At 32.8% G+C, this 20,771-nt stretch overlaps 1 protein-coding gene across 1 annotated transcript; it reads left to right on the forward strand.

The window, feature by feature from the left end:
• The first annotated feature begins 2,018 nt into the window (after positions 1–2,018).
• Positions 2,019–13,905, forward strand: LOC139525393 (hemicentin-1-like). The gene is made up of 14 exons (XM_071320709.1): positions 2,019–2,302; positions 3,295–3,576; positions 4,090–4,377; positions 4,780–4,964; positions 5,749–5,904; positions 6,472–6,619; positions 7,020–7,313; positions 7,693–7,986; positions 9,271–9,456; positions 10,026–10,118; positions 10,747–11,031; positions 11,778–11,888; positions 12,265–12,310; positions 13,550–13,905. The coding sequence occupies exons 1-14, from the start codon at positions 2,251–2,253 to the stop codon at positions 13,737–13,739; spliced, it is 2,610 nt and encodes an 869-aa protein (XP_071176810.1). The 5' UTR covers positions 2,019–2,250; the 3' UTR covers positions 13,740–13,905.
• The last annotated feature ends 6,866 nt before the right edge of the window (positions 13,906–20,771 follow it).

The following is a 20,771-nucleotide window of genomic DNA, read 5'->3' on the forward strand; positions in this document are numbered from 1 at the left end:
ACTGATTTGGTCAGTTCTACCTAGAACTGATTTGGTCAGTTCTACCTAGAACTGATTTGGTCAGTTCTACCTAGAACTGATCCAGACAGTTCAACCCTAGAACAGTTTAAGATATTTCTACGACTAGAACAGTTCTACGTTAGAACAGATTTGGTCAGTTCTACGGTAAAATTGATTAGTCAGTTCTATCCATAGAACAGTTTTAAGAACTCTTTGTCTTAAATATAAATAAGCCAAAAGAATATAATACGTATTAAAAAAAATCATTTAGAACTGTTACAATCCTGACACGTTTGGTCAGTTCTACGGCTAAAACAGTTACAATCCTGACACGTTTGGTCAGTTCTACGGCTAGAACAGTTACAATCCTGACACGTTTGGTCAGTTTTGCGACTAGAACAGTTACAATTCTGACACGTTTGGTCAGTTCTACGGCTAGAACAGTTACAATCCTGACACGTTTGGTCAGTTCTACGGCTAGAACAGTTACAATCCTGACACGTTTGGTCAGTTCTACGGCTAGAACAGTTACAATCCTGACACGTTTGGTCAGTTCTACGGCTAGAACAGTTACAATCCTGACACGTTTGGTCAGTTCTACAGCTAGAACAGTTACAATCCTGACACGTTTGGTCAGTTCTACGGCTAGAACAGTTACAATCCTGACACGTTTGGTCAGTTCTACGGCTAGAACAGTTACAATCCTGACACGTTTGGTCAGTTCTACGGCTAGAACAGTTTTAGACAGTTCTGCTGACAGTTCACTACGGTTAGAACTGATTTGGTCAATTCTGCTGACAGTTCTACGACAAGAACTGATTTGGACAGTTCTATGTAGAACAGTTTTAGACAGTTCTACCCTAGAATTGATCCTGACAGTTCTACTTATTAATAGAACAGTTATGGGGGTAAAACTGTTCTAGGTAGAACTGTTCTAGGACAGTTTAAAAGAGTTCTATGACAGTTTATAACAGTTCTATGACAGTTTAAAAGAGTTCTATGACAGTTTATAACAGTTCTATGACATATTATTCTGACAGTTCTAATGAGAGGTTAGAAGTGATCTCCAATGTAATTGCAATCCCATCGTGTTGGTGTCCACATTATAGGCTGATAGAAGAATCAGTTTGACCTGCATGTATTTCATAATGTATTGAACATCTCGTGTATATGTTGATTGTTGGTTGCTTTACGTCCAGTGACAACAAATGCATAGCGGTCATGGTTAAAGTCTGTTACGGTACAAAGGCTTATTATTTTATAAAATCAAAATGAAAAGTAGTATTAAAAAAAGCTGACAAAAGACAATGAAATGAACAGAAAGATATTATCGTTTTGAAATGAACCAATTAACCTACTTAAATTTCATTTGGTTGCACATGAGAAAAGGTGAGCTTTGATCATAAACCCATGTAAAAGTTATTGTTCTTTTGCAATATCAAATTTCACTAAAGCTTTCAAATCGCGCAAGTTAGGTATATTTTGAAGTTATATCAGTAGAAATCGTGGTATTTGTCACTGGACGTTTAGCAAATAAAATTTAAAAATACCCAATTTAAACAAAAATAATAAAGTCTAATAAAGTGGTTGGCCGTATATAGGGACATCCACATGTAATAACTTTCTAATTCGGCTGTAAATTAATCTTTCTTGACAGAACCAGTTTAAATTAATCGACTTGTTTCTTTTTTCTATTACTAAAACTTTTCTTTCAGTATAACAGACATGACTAGATAAAAACTGTAGACTTCAAACTTGTCAATCTAAGTTCAAAATTAGTGTGTATTGAAAATTATCATCCGTAGCTATCTTTTGTCTTTCTGTCGTCACTTCGTAACATAACTTAACACCACACTATTATGTTTACGAACGATTACCCAAGGTCTAAATCTGATTTGTCCGTTTTAACATTGATACTTGAGGGTCTATATATCAATACGCTCAGATTCTATTATATCATCAAATAAAAGATGACAGTTCGAAGATCTTCTTCACACCAAAGCAGTTTTGATTTATCTAATCCTAATATACAAATACACAACATGTATGCATTATTCGATATACATATAAGATTATAATCTATTTTGCCATGGAGCCCCTCGTTTTGCTATGCATGAAATAAGTTAATAAAACAATATGATAGGAGAAATTATGTCATGATTTTACTTAAGGAAATGTTAATAAGCAATGTCGATAAATATTAGTAAATAATTTATAGTTGTCAAATATGGAGGCTATTAAGATAACACCATGATGTTTTGGCAGGGATGGTTAATGATCCTGTATATTTCACAAACATCAGGTAAGAAAATAAAAGTTGATGTTAGAAAACAAAAATAAAATTAAAAAATAGTTCCAAATGACATGCATTAGAAATAAAGACTAAAAACCAACATACGTGAAGCTAACAATACTGTCCTCATTTGGCTACATACCAGTTTCTTAAATTATACGATAGGAGAAAATTATACTATAGTAAAGCTGATGTTGATATACACGTTGATTTGGGCCTTTGTCCTTTTTTTAGTCTTGTATGTATTTTTCTAATTTTAGTTCATTTATATGTTTTGAAGTTTATTTATTTCATTTTCATATAGTATAACCTATAGTACACTATTTTATGTAGGGGCCAGCTGAAGGACGCCTCCAGGTGCGGGATTTTCTCGCTGCGTTCAAGACCCATTGGTAGCCTTCGGCTGTTGTCTGCTCTTTGGTGGGGTTGTTGTCTCTTTGACACATTCCCCATTTTAGTCCATTCTCAATTTCATTTTAATGTCCATAAATCAAAGAGATATATTTGTTAGAGGATAAACTTGAATATGTACACCTTGGTCTTCATACAACAGTGAAATATATATTTTCAATGAAACACAAAATCAGATAAATTTATAAACCAACATTTTCTAAAAATAAAAGACATCTTTCGAGGCTGTTTGTTTCAAAATTGTTAAACCAAAATTTTCAGTTTTTCTTGTAACTGTTGCTGTTAAAATAAGTGAAAGAATATCCCTCTTTCTATTAATGCGACACCGTCGTAGCAAACTAGAACAACACGAACAGTGTTTTAAACAATTAAGATAACGTGCGTTGATGCAACAAGAAACACAAATTAACCCATCACATTTTTTTCAGATACCATTCAAGTCATTATGCCTTTTTATGATTTTTAGATGGTCGTTTTTGCATGAGCTTGTATTTATTGGTTGTTTCTGTCTGGTTGCTGTCGTGTCAAATGTTTTTGATGTACAGATTATATTTTATAAAATCTTTATGTACGCCTGTACTAATTTCCAGGGTATGTAAACCTTGAAACAACAGATAACCCCTTATGGATAAAGAAATCTAGATCGTTCAAACTATCCTGTAATGGCGATAAAGAAATAAATTGGTACAAAAGTTCAGAACTCTTAGAAAGCAATGACAATGTAATTATCTCGAAGCAACGTTTGGTAACCGGAAATACAGAAAAGCATGTGACGGATATTGCGATCGACAAAACCACTCCGACGGACAGTGGAATTTACAACTGCTCAGATGGAACTGAACAAAAGAGCATACAAGTCAAAGTTGTTCAAGGCAAGATAACTTAAACAAGTTTCTATTTAAAATTTGAAATTTTTTTTTCCATTAAAAATAACATTTTATTTATTCTTAAGAGTACTTAAATCAAATTGTATGCTTATGTATGATAGACATAATTATAATAAGATGAAAGTACAGAATATGTATTATTTTAATCATGCCCTTCTGATGGACTACATGTCACTGGAACTACAGTTTAGGTAGAGCTGAAACAGTCGTACAATACAACCACAAAATCGTTATATAAAATTTGTTTACTGTCATGCTGTATGCGAGACAGGACTAAAGCTATTACATTACTTTGTTATTTGAGCAACGATTATATTAAAAGTAACACTTTATCAGGAACTCTGAAACCCAAAAATGTGAAAGGCAAGGATGTTTAACTATTTGAAAACGTGAAAAGCTATATCAGACAAAAAAGGCCAAAAAATAAATAGCAAAATAATTTCAACAATACGACAATTACTTTAGACAAAAAGAAACATCCTTATAAATTCATTTTAGGTCGCGTAAAGACAAATCCCTCCAGTGGAATAACAGCATTTGAAGGTGAAACGTTAACTCTTGTTTGTGAGTATGAAGGGGATACCAGACTGGATGTAAACTGGTACAAAGACCAGAAAGAATCACTAGCTAGTCATGGATTTGTGTCCAGCAGACGAACAGTATCCAATCAGAATGTTAAAACAACCTTACAGACAACTAAAACACGACTATCAAGATCTGATAGAGGGTCTTATTACTGTGAAGCTGGTCCTTATATCAAGACAATAGTAATTCATGTACTTACAGGTTTGTATTATCAGTTTATTGTACAAACAACACAACTTAGAATAACACAACTGACTGTAATTATATTATTAGAGGGGGAAAGTCGGTCAAGAACTAGATATACATAAAAAGAGACGCGAGATATTTATCAAGATGACAGCAACTCAACGACAAAAATAACCAAAAGACTCTAAACACTTACATCCAGTTTTCAACAATAGACATCTTAAAAAGAGGATAATCTTGCCTCATGAAATATTTTTGTATATTTGTAGTCCATTTTTCATTTTTAAAAACAATAAGTTGTCCATACAGAAAGGTATATTTTGTTTTTAATGGCAAAAGAACTGAAAACTACTGAACGCAAAGGACGTTGCATTTATTCTAATGACGAATACTGACACTATGCATATTTTTTATTAGATTCTTGTAATAATCGACTAGTTTCTGGAATGACTGGTATACCAGATGACAAAATTACAGCTTTATCATACTACAAAGATATTCTGCATGATGACTCGCCGTATTGCGCTCGTCTCAATCATACAAACACACCTTTATGTGGAGGATGGTCTCCCATCGCTATGAATACAAGACAGTGGATACAGGTATACTCCACATCTCATTTATTTATTTGATATCTTTACCATGTGATGTACACTATCCTTCCATCTAGTAAACCCTCTAATGAAAGATGTATTACAACATTATCAATCATCAATTATACATTCCAAAACTAACTGAATAAGTGTTTTTACCTCCTTAGTCTAGTGGCGAATATTTCAGTCATGTTGAAGACAGACAAGAACCAATTAGAAGTACATATGAAAGCTATGTAGGTTCTGTAAGGTATTGATCGACCAGGACAAGGAAGGGACATTTGGACTGCAGCTAGAAAATTAGGTTATTTGATAGGGACAAAAATGATGCCTGGCAATAGGCCACCTTCGGACCCATAAGAGTAATTGCAATGAATCTATAACTTGCTTAGAGAGTGACACTTTCTACACGAAGCACGAGAGTACACGTCATCATTTCAACCAGACTTTCCTGCATATTTTTTTGTAAAACGGATGCCCCACTGTACCAAGGTTTGAACTACTGGAACGGAATAAGTCACGGGATGACCAAATTTATATAATTATTGGAGAGCTTTTGTAAAGAAAATGGTCTTTAAATGTAAAAATAAAAATAAAAATAAAGAAGCACAAAATATAGATTTTGTAAAATGGCGTACTAATTATTTGTAACAACATATTTGACTTTTTATTTATGCATTTTTAACTATACATGTATGCCCACTGCTGCTTATGATCTCCTAGTATTATAAAAAGTCAAGCTAGTTTATTTTCAAACCTTTCTTTTACAATTAATCCTAAAATACTTTTGCAGGTGTCATTTCCACATTTTACAGTAGTACGATCTATAGTGACCGCGGGGAGATATACAACGGAATCACGAAATGAATGGGTAACGGCTTACAGAGTTATATACAGTAAGGATGGAATAAACTGGGATAAGTACAAAGATACCAAAGGCAAGATACTGGTGAGTAGAAATGGTAACCTTAGAAATACAAAGTTGATTTTACTTGTATTAAGAATTTTTGTCGCCCTTCTTTGCAGCTTGCTCGTGAAGTAAAAACACGTGTATCTGATGTCACTTAAAATACACAAACTAATATTTCCAAGTCTAAAATGTGGACTCAATTGTCTTCTAAATGCACACATTCGTTGATTTGTGTTGTTGGGGTGCTGTCTCAATAACAAAATCGAAATGAAATTCATCGACAATTTGTGTATACGTTTACCATCTTTATAATATCTATATATTCCATAAAACAATGGAATCTTTTTATAAAATGCAAATACAAATTTGCATGATCATAACTTGTGTAATTTAAAATCTATAGAGGAACAGAGAAATAATGACTATTAGCAAACCTAGTGTACGTCCTATGTAAAAGGGAAAATGGAATAAAGACACTTTATTCAAAATCTAGAGTGAAAAAATTAAACCACCTACGAAAATTTATCTTCATTAAAAGTATTTTTTTTTTAAAGATCTTAGATAAGTGAACGAGAAAAATATTATACATTTTTCGATACATTACAGAATTTTGCAGCGAACTTTGATAAATCGACCCCGGTATCTACTGTACTTCCCATACCTGTTGTTGCTAGATATCTACGTCTACAACCAACATCATGGAACCAGAAGATATCTCTCAGATTTGACGTGGTTGGATGTTTACTACCTAGCGGTAATATTTTCAATCTAATTAAAATTAAATCTCTCAAAAATGAGCGAGTGAGAGATTTAATTTTAATTAGATTGTAATATTTTATAATTCATTAATGATTTTTTCAAATTAAGTGTTACTGTTATTTGGAGGCGTCATTTTGTTTTTATTGATTTTACATAAGATACATAAGAAAAAGAGACTTAACAAAATTGTATTAAAATTGTATCTATATAACTTGTTTACAAGAAAAAAATTGATGTATTCAATCATTCTCTATTGATAACAGTTAGCAGTCCTCTTCCAGATCAATTGCTGAAGTTTCCATGCTAAAATTTACACGAAACACTGATTTTGTTGAAAAAAAGGTCTTTTAAAAAAAGTTCTTGACTCATTCATAATTTAATAAATGTTTTTTCAGAGCTGCGTATAACACAGGAAGACACTGGGAAATTAAACTTGCTCATCCCGAATAATTTAAATGTTCAATGTAACTACACTGGTCCATTCAGACCTAATATTGTGTGGTATAAAGATGGCGTTAGAATCTTGGACAGTTCTGGTTTCATGCAGACAGTAAACACGTCTTGGCTTGACGACAGGATTGTGTCTACGGCTTCTCTGACAAGGGAGATAACTATGTACAATGCTTCAGGACTGTATACATGTGTCGACAGAACGAGCAAACAAAATAAGTCTGTGACAGTGGAGGCTGGTAGGTTCTGTAAAAACATTGCTTAATCTCTGAAATCATATTCAGAAATTGTTATTAAACAAGATAAAAATGATATGACTACTGACAGTTATACGCTTTAAAACAGTAGGAATTTTGATCTATACTAGTATTTGATTTTATTTTTTACAAGTGTTGTGTTGTGCTAGCCTTTGAATAAAGTATATTTTCTATTCGCGGTTTTAATAGAAACTTTCCATAAAATCTTTCAATAATATAAAGGTTTAAATACATGCAACAGTTTGAAAATATGTTAAATGCAGAAATACCATAAGCACTAACGACCACATCATAACATCTTAAAATTGAGTAACTATATATCATTTCAATGTAAATTTAAACTTTTTTGTTTTGATTTCAGCACAATTGAAAATGAACCCAAATTTTAAACGAGTATGGGTTCTAAAAAATACGGAACTTGAAGTTTCTTGTAAATATTCTGGTTCAAAGACAAAAAGAATATCATGGACTCACAACAACAATAGAAATGTACAAAGTTTAGGTTTTAATGTGGTGACAAACACCAAATTTGAGCACAGTGTTTCACACACTACATCGACTATAACAAAGGATACAAAGACAATGGATAATGTAAATAATATCACATGTTCTGAAGGGGATCTGTCTAGGACTATACAAGTGAGAGTATTGACAGGTCAGTAAAACATAATCTAAATGATTAATATCGGCTACAATAATCTTTAACAAGCGTGATAATTTTAATTTCCAATTTGTGAATTTTCCTATTCTGAGTAGCAACATACCTTGCTTAAAAGCAAAAGTTCACTTCCCATTTGCATGAGGATAGTCAAGGAATTTGCAAAGTACTTATAGATGTCATATCATTCAGTTAATTGTGGTCTTTTCATTTTCTTTATCTTCTTGTAGCAATGTACATGTAAAAGTTCACTCCCGAAGAGCTCAATCGCATGAGGATAGTCAAGGAATTTGTCACAGATGACGGTCGACAAATGTATTTCATTTTTTGGACTATTTCAACCCTTGTAAAATGTGAATAATAATAGGCTTTAGCGATTGGACAATACCACATATTTCCCATGCGATACAGGATATGCTTAAATATCTGTAGTACTTTTGGTTTTAATGATAGTTCAACTCGACGTTTCATATAAAATTGAGAGTGGATATGAGGAATGTGTCAAACCGACAACAACCCGACATTTGTGTTCATATAATTTTATATGTTTGTTCTTTGCCAGGATTTTTCTCCTTTCAGACTGTTTTGTTGTTTCTTTGTATGATCACATTTGTTAATTATATGTTCGTACAATTGTTTTGTTGTTCCCCAATACGACTGTTTTGTCGTTTCTCCTTACGAATAGTTTGTTATGACTCCGTGCGACTGTTTTGTTATATCTTCGTATGGATGATTTTTTTTTATATATCTCTGTACATCTGTTTTGTTGTTTTTCTATACGAATGCTTTGTTGTTCCTCCATACGACTGTTCTGTTGTTTTTCCGTACGACTGTTTTGTTTTTCCGTACGAATGGTTTGTTGTTTCTACAAACGACTGTTTTGTTGTTTCTCCCTCTGACTGCTTTGTTGTTTATCCTGTTTATCCTTACGAATAATTTGTTGTTTCTCCATACGATTGTTTTGTGGATTCTCTGTAAAACTGTTTTGTTGTTTCTCCGTTCGGATAATTTGTTCGAAACTGCTGATTTGTTATTTGAGTTCCATATAGTGTTTCTGGATGTCAAACCACTATATAAAAAAAAGAAGGAACATTTTGTTTTTCAAATTTCACACTGAATACATGTATGTTATGCACATTGGCAGCAGGGATATTTTTGTGGGAAAATAAAGGGCACTTTACATATTATAATGCATTACTGTAATTATATTCATTTTGATTACAGAAAAGTATAAGTACAAAAAAGTAAAATGACTCTGCTTGAATTTCATTCGTTTAATAGGAGAGGGACATTCACAGTATTTGGTACTTGGTGAAGACTTGGTATTATCATGTAAAATAGGGGAAGTAGACGTCGCCACCGAAATTTATTGGACTAAAAATCACAAGCCACTAAATATGATAGAATCATTGAGAGGGAAATACAAATACAGTTCTGACACTAAGACCTTAACAATTCAGCATGCAGGTACTTACAGATGTCATACCATTCAGTTAATTGTGGTCATTTCATTCCCCTATCTCCTCGGTACTTATAGATGTCATACCATTCAGTTAATTGTGGTCATTTCATTCCCTTTCTCCTCGTAGAAAAGTAGTAAAAACATTCTTTTTATACAAAGTATATTAGGCGTCTTGATTTAATTGGAACGACAGAAATACAATTACAATTGCAACTTTAACGTATATAGGTATTCTCTATATGTTAAAATACACTCTTGAAAAATTGGTTAAATATATTTTGGCTTTTAATCAAGTTTTTCAATTACCTATTGTACGCAAGAAACATGGTATATTCGGTTCATTTGTTAATAGTATTTGTTTCCTTCTGCTTGTCCGCTTTGTTTTAATTCATATAACTGCAATTAAATTTTATAGACTTCAACTATATTTTTTTTTTCGGTTCTTTGCATGGTAAACAATTTTTCTTGCTTTTTATACCACAAAATGAAACCTAACATATTGAAAGAGCTTACATGGCTGTTCGATTGTTTTTATTTTCAAATTTACTGGTACTATGTTGCTGTTTCATTGTAGACATAGTTGATGCAGGTCATTATGAGTGCAATATATTACTGGAGGTTGGCAGCAGCCAACAACAGCATTTGACTTTACCCATAGAAGTCAATTGTAAGTACATAGCCACTGAAATAGTTACCTCAATATTTTTCCTACAAAACAGAAATTGTTTGACCAAAATAAAATAAAAATTGTTAGTTTTTAATATGTTTGAAAGCTACAAACTAACTTTGTAGATTTAAAGTATCTGAAGCGCTATTGTGGATTAACCTTTATCAAAAACGCTCAAGTCTAAATACCTGAATGACAATGATGTATAAGAAACGAAACTATGAAGACAGAGTTATATGTCTAACAGCTTTCTTCCGTCATCTACATTCGAATGGCTGGATAATGGATGTTTGACGATTTATCGGATAATGTTAAAAGTATTCATGCTATCAAACTTATAAGAATACAAAAGTGTGGGATTTGGTTAAGTTAATAATGTTTTTGCTTACTCGTTTAAGTGTTAATTCACAAGCTGACTAAATGGTCAATATTAAACCTAAGCTTAAAAGACCAACTTATTTCAAGCATAAAAAGTTTCTAACATGCACTAGCTCTGAGTTACATTCATTCATAAAATTTAAAGCAAACATATTGTGCAAATATTGAGAAAAGGGAAGCGATATAAAGACACAGGATTCTTTTTAGTCATGCCTGTAAAACTATTTTTTCACACTTTTTGATATTTCAGCTAAACCTACGATAAGCCTGGAAGGACAGAAAGAGGTAAAGACTGGCGACACGTTACATCTATACTGTAAAGTTACTGGTTACCCTGTTCCTACGATAGCCTGGTATAAAGATGACAACCCAATAACTGGTGGTGACAGATGTAACTTTCTGCCTTACGATGACGCACAGAAAGGCCATTTTGTTTTGTTTGATATTAATTCAAGCGACAAGGGTAAATACCAATGCCGAGGAACTACAGTGGAATCTGAATTTGTAGAATCGTTTCTGCTTATAACAGTTAAAGGTATGTTTGTTTATTTGTATGTTGTTTATTGTTTCAATTTCTTCTTATGTCTTTTTTTTTTTTTTTTTTTTTTTTTTATTGTTTTTGAATATGTAATGTATGGACTTCATCAACAGGGTTTTGTTCGTTACAAAACTGCTTCAGTACAATATCATGAATATGTGGAAGAACGACTGATATCGACGCTACATAAGTTTTACGGTCACCTTTTCAAATTAGTTGACCGATGTTTCATCATATGATGTGTCAATGTCTCAACTCTAGCGATTAATTGTCGGTGTCTTTGAAATTACGATACAGTATATTTGTCTAATTAGTAATTTTATCGCATGTGTCCTTTTTTTGCCGATTGTGACAGTTTGACTTAATATGAACTCGCATAGCAGGAGATGCTTGTCGATGTTCTCGGTCTCGCTGCTTTCAGAGTACATGTCATATCTTCATCGTGTCTCTTCTAAATTGATTTACGATATTTGACATTCGGTAAATTTCGGCCGTATTCATTGACTTCGTGATTCAGAGAAATGTATCTAGCTGTTTCTATAGTAAACACTATTGACTAATGGTACACACAGATTTGTCAGTAGGCGATAAAACGATGCAACGTTGTATTGATTTTTTTTTCAAAATAAGAGGTCACTCTGTAACAATCTAGGCTTATGTTATGCTATTTTGTGTACTTTCTGTGTGTTTTCTGAAATAGGAGCATGGTGATTTTTCAGAGTTTTTAAAATATGTGATTTTAGGTAACTTATTGACAGACGACTTGTTGATTGTGTGTGTGGCTGTGACAGGTTCAGTAATAGTTCTAGCTATAGTATGCTGTGCTGCATGCATCAGATGTAAATCAAAACATAGTAAGTGAAGTACAGAAACATTAAGATAACCTGTAAATGAACCTTTTATATTTCTTGTTTTAGAGTTGGTGTGGATTTAAGAGAAATAATAAGGGTTTCTCGAAAAGAAATTAATTGAACTTTTTTTAATATTACATTTTTCGTATTTTTTTGAAGCGAAAGACGAACTTAATGTAAAATTAAAAATGACAAATTATGTTTGTTGTATGCTTCTTAAAATGTTTCGGCACAGTGCATGCTTTCGTTCTCAGTCTAAACGTTTCTAACAATTACTTAAGCCAAAACCCAAACCAAAATATAATTTTGAAATAACAGTGTTGATTATTAAGTCGTTAACGAACTTTTTTTTAAAGCAGAACTTTTCTGTCACTTTTAGAGCAACCAATGCAGTATAGGACTCCATTGCAAAACAAACCTCTTCTGTAAGTATATATATTTTTTACAATTTCATTGACGTTTTTATCTCTTATCCCTTTTCATACTTTTTTTGTAAAATACATTTACAACATCAGAATGATTGAATATACGTGTTAAATCCATATAAGCAACAGCAACTCTAATTTTCAATTGCCGCGATATAGTCTTATCTTTTATATATGTGTAGTTCAAAATTGCAGGTTTTAAAACATACATTCTTGAAGACCTGTTGACCTCTGTTTTTTTTGTATTAATGCTGTTTGGATCCTGACTCATTGACGTGTACCAACTATATCTGCATTCCTTCGTTTCCATTTTAAAACATAAACCAACTGTAACTATAGTTTACCTCACGCAGTAAAGTTGCCAAACACATTTGTTACTGTTTTACGAACAAATGTTTCTATAAATACGAAGAATAACTGACTTCTGCAATTAATTGTATCAAATGGTTAATCATGACACCAATGGAAATGGATTTTTTGCAACTGTGAACCATATAACCTACAGAAATGAAACATAAACTACAAACCAATACTTTCAAGGAAAGGGATTCCCGGAAATAACAAATCTCCCATGCAGAGTTATCGGCCCTTTCTCTCTCTCGAGCATGCAGAGTTTTCGGTAAGAGAAAGGACCGATAACTCTGCATGGGAGATTGATGAGAGGTAAATTCAGTAAAAAATCTCCCATTGACTTTAAGGCTAAATAAATCTATGTATGGAATTAAATGTATATCTGATTTACCTTTAGAAATTAGAAACGTTCATAAACCATTCATGAAAGTACAAATGTAGCCCTATCTTTTTCAACAATAAAAACATAGGGTCATGGGCATTTTTGGGCATTCACATGGCCTTGTTTACAAACAATCTAGATTCGCACTGAATTCCTTTACTGTCCCCCATTACTTTTCAACCCTTTAGTAAAAAAAAATAGTACATTCAGCATTTTTTTTTCAACTCTAGTTTTGATCCATCTTCCAAAAAATATTTATTACAAACATTATCTACCAATCAGAAGAGCACAGGACTTCACTTTTGTACTGAAAGCTTTCCCCCAAATAGGCGGTCCCTGATGACGTATGTTTATTTACTGAATTTACCCCATGAGTATCATGCAAGGTCAGAAACCATTTTCAATGTTAAACATTAAACTGGCAATTTTAATTTGGTGTTCTTGTGTATTTACAGTGTAAAAGTCACAATAACTTTTTTAATTATTGTTTGCGGTTTTTTTTTCAGGACAAGACGATACGTTGAAATGCAAGTTGTAACGCGTGACAAAAGTATGACGTCATTGGAAGAAATTGACCAACTTCCACCTCCACCGCCACCTGTTGATCCATGGGAGGACGCATCAACGATAGATGATTCGTCGTTGACATATGAACGTATACCAAAAATTCGCGACAGGCAAATTTCGTCAGCTTGAATAAGCAAACCTGATGAACATTTTCACCTTTGCAGAAAGTCTGCTATAAAATGGATATTTTGTATGTGTGGTATTACAATACAACAGGTAGCAACATGATGATATAAAACTAAATATCTTGTGTCATTTGTGATTCTTGTTAATTCTTAATAAAGTTTATATTTTCTTTTATCTTTATTATTAATTTACATTAAAACAAGCATTGTATCCATGCACGGTCATATAAAATTGTTTGTTTACATCTATGAGTTCGAAAAAAATCACAAACCCAGGCAGTGATTGATCATGCAAGTTTTATCAGATAGATATATATATCTACAATGGTTCTCCCTAGTGCCTTTGGAAACGAACCAATCAATATCTTATTATAACACTGTAAAACATGTTAAATATAGAACATGGTGGTAAAAAGCAGTGGTTGGCTTATATCTTTGAAACCTAAGCATTTAGAACAAATCGGATATGGAGTTAAAATGTTCATTAGGTCAAAATCTATCTGCCGGGAAGTTTTCAGACGCATTAGAAAACCCGTTGTTGGGGAGCTGCGCCTGGATTTGTAACTTTAATGAAATTTTGCAGATATGGTTATTATCTTGAATATTACTATAGATAGAGATAAACTTTAAACAGCAATAATTTTCAGCAAAGTAAGATCTACAAATATGTTGGCATTGTCAATATTGTCCATTGACCCCTTAAGGAGGTATTGCCCTTAAAAGTATTTTTCTAACATATTTTTTTTAATTTTTGTAATCATTTACAAAAATCTTCTTCTCTGAAATTACTGAGACAAATTTAACCAAACTTGGCCAGAATTATCATTTGGGTGTCTAGTTTTAAAATATATTCGATGTACCCCCCTCCCATTTACTAATCAATGTGGCCGACATGGCTTAAAATAAAACAAAGGGGTCAAAGGCAAGTTTTTGTCTGTTATTTTTTTAACCATTGTGAATAGAGTAAATCTGAAAGGAGCAAAAAAGTTCAGATTAAACTAGAAAAAATAGAGAGAAACCAAACAGACTAAAAGATCAGTAATACAAGATCAATAAAATAGAGATTATTGTCATGAAGTTTATTCTCATTTACAATGTTGGAGAGTGTCCTTTGTCTGTTATGCACATAGACGAAGGTGAGCGACTCAGGCTCTTTAGGGCTTGTGACATTGTGTCGATAGCTCAGAAGACCGAATGACGCGTCATTGTCAGAATAACACCTGGAATGACCAAATGACGTCTGAAATTTTAACTTCTATAAAGCACACAACAGTGAATTTTAAACATTGATAAATAAATTATAAAATTTGAGAAGTTTATGAAATAACATAAAAAATATTTATAAAAGCAGGTAAGTTCATAGAGATGTTTTTTATACATTTAGTCGATATGACCAAAGAATCAAAATGGGATAATAAAAGAACGATTGCATACATTTCAAAGAGTAATGCTTTGAAAATAAAGTATTAATTAATGTGATATTGTCTGATTATTGCATTTCGGCGAAGTTTTAAAAAGATGAATACTACATCAAAGCCATGACATTACTCCAATCACCAACTAGTTATCTTAACGGTTTACTCATTAATGAGTAAAATGTAATTAAGACCTTTCACATATTCAATTTGATTTAAATTTCAACCTTGATTATACTTAATTGTATTACAATAAAAACAAAGCAGCTGAATGGATGATGTTTATGTGAGTTGTAATAGCATTTTCTCAAAACGAAATTAAAAGATTTTCATTGGTTAATATAAATGTGTTTTTACAAGTAAAATATTTTTTGGAAAATAATGTGTTTATTGTATAATTTAGTGTAGCAGTTGTGATCGTTGGGTTTACAGTGCTTGTGTCCCAATGATGATTCAATGTAATCGGCCTGGATAAGTCTCTAAAGTTCTATATAAGGACTGCTGCTTAACAGACAACCAGTACGACATTGTCAAGGCCCTAAGTAGGTAAGGTTTTTTTTTTATTTTATTCTATTAACATTTTTTTTTATAAACGGTATTGTAGATGATAAAAGTGAAGAAACATTGAACTTGAATAATAAAATTATTATCGCAGTATAGAAAATTTATTTCATTTTCTATTTTCTGCAAATTCAGAAATACATTCTGATATTATGGTAATCTGAAAATTAATAAAATTATCGAGCATATCCACTGTAAATTGATTATATTAGATTTGTAATCTTTTGGTCAAACATTCCGCTTCAGGTTGACATTTTTAGTCAAGGTGGTTTTTGATGTCCAATCAACTTTAAACTAAATATATGTTCCCTATGATATATGATCTTTCTAATTTTAAGGTAGGTGGGGAGGGGTCTAAATTACATAAACAAAATATCATGCTTTTTTTTATATTCCGGGCTTTTTGTCGTGCTATGGGTTGTATAAACTAATATGCATGGAAACCAACTTCTGTGGGATAGAAAGAAAACTACACCTTTAACGATACAATATTAGGGATACATGTGTCGGTCTAATAATATGCTACGGCCTAGATAAGACAAAGAAATAAATGGCGTCACCGGACTTGTTTTCTTGCTACACCAAAAAAAATAAGATAAGTTCATGACACATTCTATTTTTGAAATAACTTAATCGGATTTATCAACCATATATCTGAGTAACCTCCCCTTGATGGACAAAGTTAAAAAAGGTTAATCAAACAAAGAATTCTGTTCTTTTGTAAAATTTAACCATAAATATGATACAATACATAATTTTCTATAAGAACACGAAAAGTCTTGCACATGCATTACACACTACTCTTGAAATTTGCACATTTCATTCAAGATTTAGACCGATTGACATGTTATCTGCTTTTCAAACTCCAAATTGAGGAAAACACCCTGGCCTCAATAATGCAAAATTAGAGGGTTTTTTTAGCATTTCAATTTTACGATCCACCGCACATAGAGAATAATATGGACACGTTTATGTTATTTTGTAATTTTACTGTTATGTTACATCCATTTAAAATCTTCTAGTCGATGTTCTCCTTTTTACACTTAGGTAAGGTGGGTGTTTTGAAAAAAACCTTGCCAGAAATTCCAGTCCAAAAAGCGTTAAATGTTTAACATTAAATCTTACACTGACTACAAGGGGTACGGATGATGACACATGTATGTCCGTGTCTTGTGCAAGATATCTCAGTAGTTTTTGCAATAAATTCTATATAAAGTGTTTTGCAGACTTCGTGTCATGTGCAGGATATCTTAGTTGTTTTAAATTTTTACAATTAATCCTAAATAAAGTGTTTTCACGGACTACAACAGATATGCCCGTGCCTTGTGCAGGATATCTTAGTAGTTTTAAACTTTTACAATTAAACCTACATAAAATGCTATCGCGGACTACGACAGGTATGCCCGTGCCTTGTGCAGGATATCTTAGTAGTTTTAAACATTTACAATCAATTCTAAATAAAGTGTTTTCGCGGACTACAACAGGTATGCCCATGCCTTGTGCAGGATATCTTAGTAGTTTTAAACTTTTACAATACATTCTAAAAAAAAGTGTTTCCGCGGACTACAACAGGTATGCCCGTGCCTTGTGCAGGATATCTTAGTAGTTTTAAACTTTGACAATGAATCCTAAATAAAGTGATTACGCAGATTACAACATGTATGACCGTGTCTTGTGCAGGATATCTTTGTAGTTTTAAACATTAAAAATAAATTCTAAATAAAATATTTACGCGGACTACAACAAGTATGCCCGTGCCTTGTGCAGGATATCTTAGTAGTTTTATTAAACCTTTACAATAAATTCTAAATAAAGTGTTTTTGCGGACTACAACAGGTATGCCCGTGCCTTGTGCAGGATATCTTAGTATTTTTAAAATTTTACAATAAATTCTAAATAAAGTGTTTTTGCGGAATATAACAGGTATGCCCATGCCTTGTGCAGGATATCTTAGTAGGTGTAAACGTTTACAATAAATTCGAAATAAAGTGTTTACGCGGTCTACAACAGGTATGCCCGTGCCTTGTGCATGATATCTTAGTAGTTTTAAACTTTTACAATAAATTCTTAATAAAGTGTTAACGCAGATTACAACATGTATGCCCGTGCCTTGTACAGGATATCTAGTAGTTTTAAACTTTTACAATAAATTCTAAATAAAGTGTTTACGCGGACTATAACATCTATGCCCGTGCCTTGTGCCGGATATCTTAGTAGTTTAAAACTTTTATAATATTTTATAAATATATCTGTTACGCGGACTACAACAGGTATGCCCGTGCCTTGTGCAGGTTACTCAGTGGTTTTAAACTTTTACAATAAATTCTAAATAAAGAGTTTACGCGGACTACAACAGGTATGCCCGTGCCTTGTGCAGGATATCTTAGTAGTTTTCAACTTTTTCAATAAATTTTAAATAAAGTGTTTACGCGGACTGCAACAGGTATGCCCGTGCCTTGTGCATGATATCTTAGTAGGTTTAAACTTTTACAATATTTTATAAATAAAGTGGTTACGCGGACTACAACAGGTGTGTCTGTGCCTTGTGCAGGATATCTTAGTAGTTTTAAACTTTTTCAATAAATTTTAAATAAACTGTTAACGCGCACTACAAAAGGTATGCCCATGCCTTGTGCAGGATATCTTAGTGGTTTTAAACTTTTGCAATAAATTCTAAATAAAGAGCTTACGCGGACTATAACAGGTATGCCCATGCCTTGTGCATGATATCTTAGTAGTTTTAAACTTTTACAATAAATTCTAAATAAAGTGTTAACGCAGATTACAACAGGTATGCCCGTGCCTTGTGCAGGATATCTTAGTAGTTTTAAACTTTAACAATAAATTCTAAATAAAGTGTTAACGCAGATTACAACAGTTGTGCCTGTGCCTTGTGCAGGATATCTTAGTAGTTTTAAACTTTTACAATAAATTCTAAATAAAGTGTTTACGCGGACTACAACATGTATGCCCGTGACTTGTGCCGGATATCTTAGTAGTTTTAAACTTTTATAATATTTTATAAATAAAGTGGTTATGCGGACTGCAACAGGTATGCCCGTGCCTTGTGCAGGATATCTCAGTGGTTTTAAACTTTTACAATAAATTCTAAATAAAGAGTTTACGCGGACTACAACAGGTATGCCCGTGCCTTGTGCAGGATATCTTAGTAGTTTTAAACTTTTTCAATAAATTTTAAATAAAGTGTTTACGCGGACTGCAACAGGTATGCCCGTGCCTTGTGCAGGATATCTTAGTAGTTTTAAACTTTTACAATAAATTCTAAATAAAGTGTTTACGCGGACTACAACATGTATGCCCGTGCCTTGTGCTGGATTTCTAAGTAGTTTTAAACTTTTACAATATTTTATAAATAAAGTGGTTACGCGGACTACAACAGGTATTCCCGTGCCTTGTGCAGGATATCTCAGTAGCTTTAAACTTTTACAATAAATTCTCAATAAAGTGTTAACGCGGACTACAACATGTATGCCCGTGCCTTGTGAGGATATCTTAGTAGTTTTAAACTTTTGCAATAAATTCTAAAGAAAGAGTTTACGAAGATTACAACAGGTGTGCCTGTGCCTTGTGCACGATATCTTAGTAGTTTTAAACTTTTTCAATAAATTTTAAATAAACTGTTAACGCGCACTACAAAAGGTATGCCCATGCCTTGTGCAGGATATCTTAGTGGTTTTAAACTTTTGCAATAAATTCTAAATAAAGAGCTTACGCGGACTATAACAGGTATGCCCGTGCCTTGTGCATGATATCTTAGTAGTTTTAAATTTTTACAATAAATTATAAATAAAGTGTTTACGCGGACTACAACAGATTCCCGTGCCTTGTGTCGGATATCTTAGTAGTTTTAAACTTTTATAATATTTTATAAATAAAGTGGTTACGCGGACTACAACAGGCATACTCGTGCCTTGTGCAGAATATCTCAGTGGTTTTAAACTTTTACAATAAATTCTAAATAAAGTGTTTACGCAGACTACAACAGGTATGCCCGTGTCTTGTTCAGGATATCTTAGAAGTTTTAAACTTTTTCAATAAATTTTCAATAAAGTGTTTACGCGGACTACAACAGGTATGCCCGTGCCTTGTGCAGGATATCTTAGTAGATTTGAACTTTAACAATAAATTTTAAATAAAGTGTCTACGCGGTCTACAACAGGTATGCCCGTGCCTTGTGCAGGATATCTCAGTAGCTTTAAACTTTTACAATAAATTCTAAATAAAGAGTTTACGCGGACTACAACAGGTATGCCCGTGCTTTGTGCAGGATATCTTAGTAGTTTTCAACTTTTTCAATAAATTTTAAATAAAGTGTTTACGCGGACTGCAACAGGTATGCCCGTGTCTTGTGCAGGATATGTTAGTAGTTTTAAACTTTTACTATAAATTCTAAATAAAGTGTTTACGCGGACTACAACATGTATGCCCGTGCCTTGTGCAGGATTTCTAAGTAGTTTAAACTTTTACAATATTTTATAAATAAAGTGGTTACGCGGACTACAACAGGTATTCCCGTGCCTTGTGCAGGATATCTCAGTAGCTTTAAACTTTTACAATTAATTATAAATAAAGTGTTTACGCGGACTACAACAGGTATGCCCGTGTCTTGTTCAGGATATCTTAGTAGTTTTAAACTTTTTCAATAAATTTTCAATAAAGTGTTTACGCGGACTACAACATGTATGCCCGTGCCATGTGCAGGATTTCTTAGTAGATTTAAACTTTTACAATAAATACTAAATAAAGTGTTAACGCGGACTACAACATGTATGCCCGTGCCTTGTGCAGGATACCTTAGTAGTTTTAAATTTTACTATAAATTCTAAACAAAGTGTTAACGCAGATTACAACAGGTGTGCCTGTGCCTTGTGCAGGATATCTTAGTAGTTTTAAACTTTTTAAATAAATTTTAGATAAAGTGTTTACGCGGACTACAACAGGTATGCCAATGCCTTGTGCAGGATATCTTAGTAGTTTTAAACTTTTGCAATAAATTATAAATAAAGAGCTTACGCGGACTATAACAGGTATGCCCATGC

This window comes from Mytilus edulis, chromosome 5 (genome assembly GCF_963676685.1).
Source record: "Mytilus edulis chromosome 5, xbMytEdul2.2, whole genome shotgun sequence".
NCBI classification, from domain to species: domain Eukaryota; kingdom Metazoa; phylum Mollusca; class Bivalvia; order Mytilida; family Mytilidae; genus Mytilus; species Mytilus edulis.

Bases quoted from the DNA above. Each gene is read 5' to 3' on its own strand.
- LOC139525393 (XM_071320709.1), top strand. From the start codon at position 2,251: ATGATGTTTTGGCAGGGATGGTTAATGATCCTGTATATTTCACAAACA. The intron at 3,577-4,089 runs GCAAGATAACTT...AATTCATTTTAG, and splicing joins ACAAGTCAAAGTTGTTCAAG to GTCGCGTAAAGACAAATCCC. The intron at 4,378-4,779 runs GTTTGTATTATC...ATTTTTTATTAG, and splicing joins AGTAATTCATGTACTTACAG to ATTCTTGTAATAATCGACTA.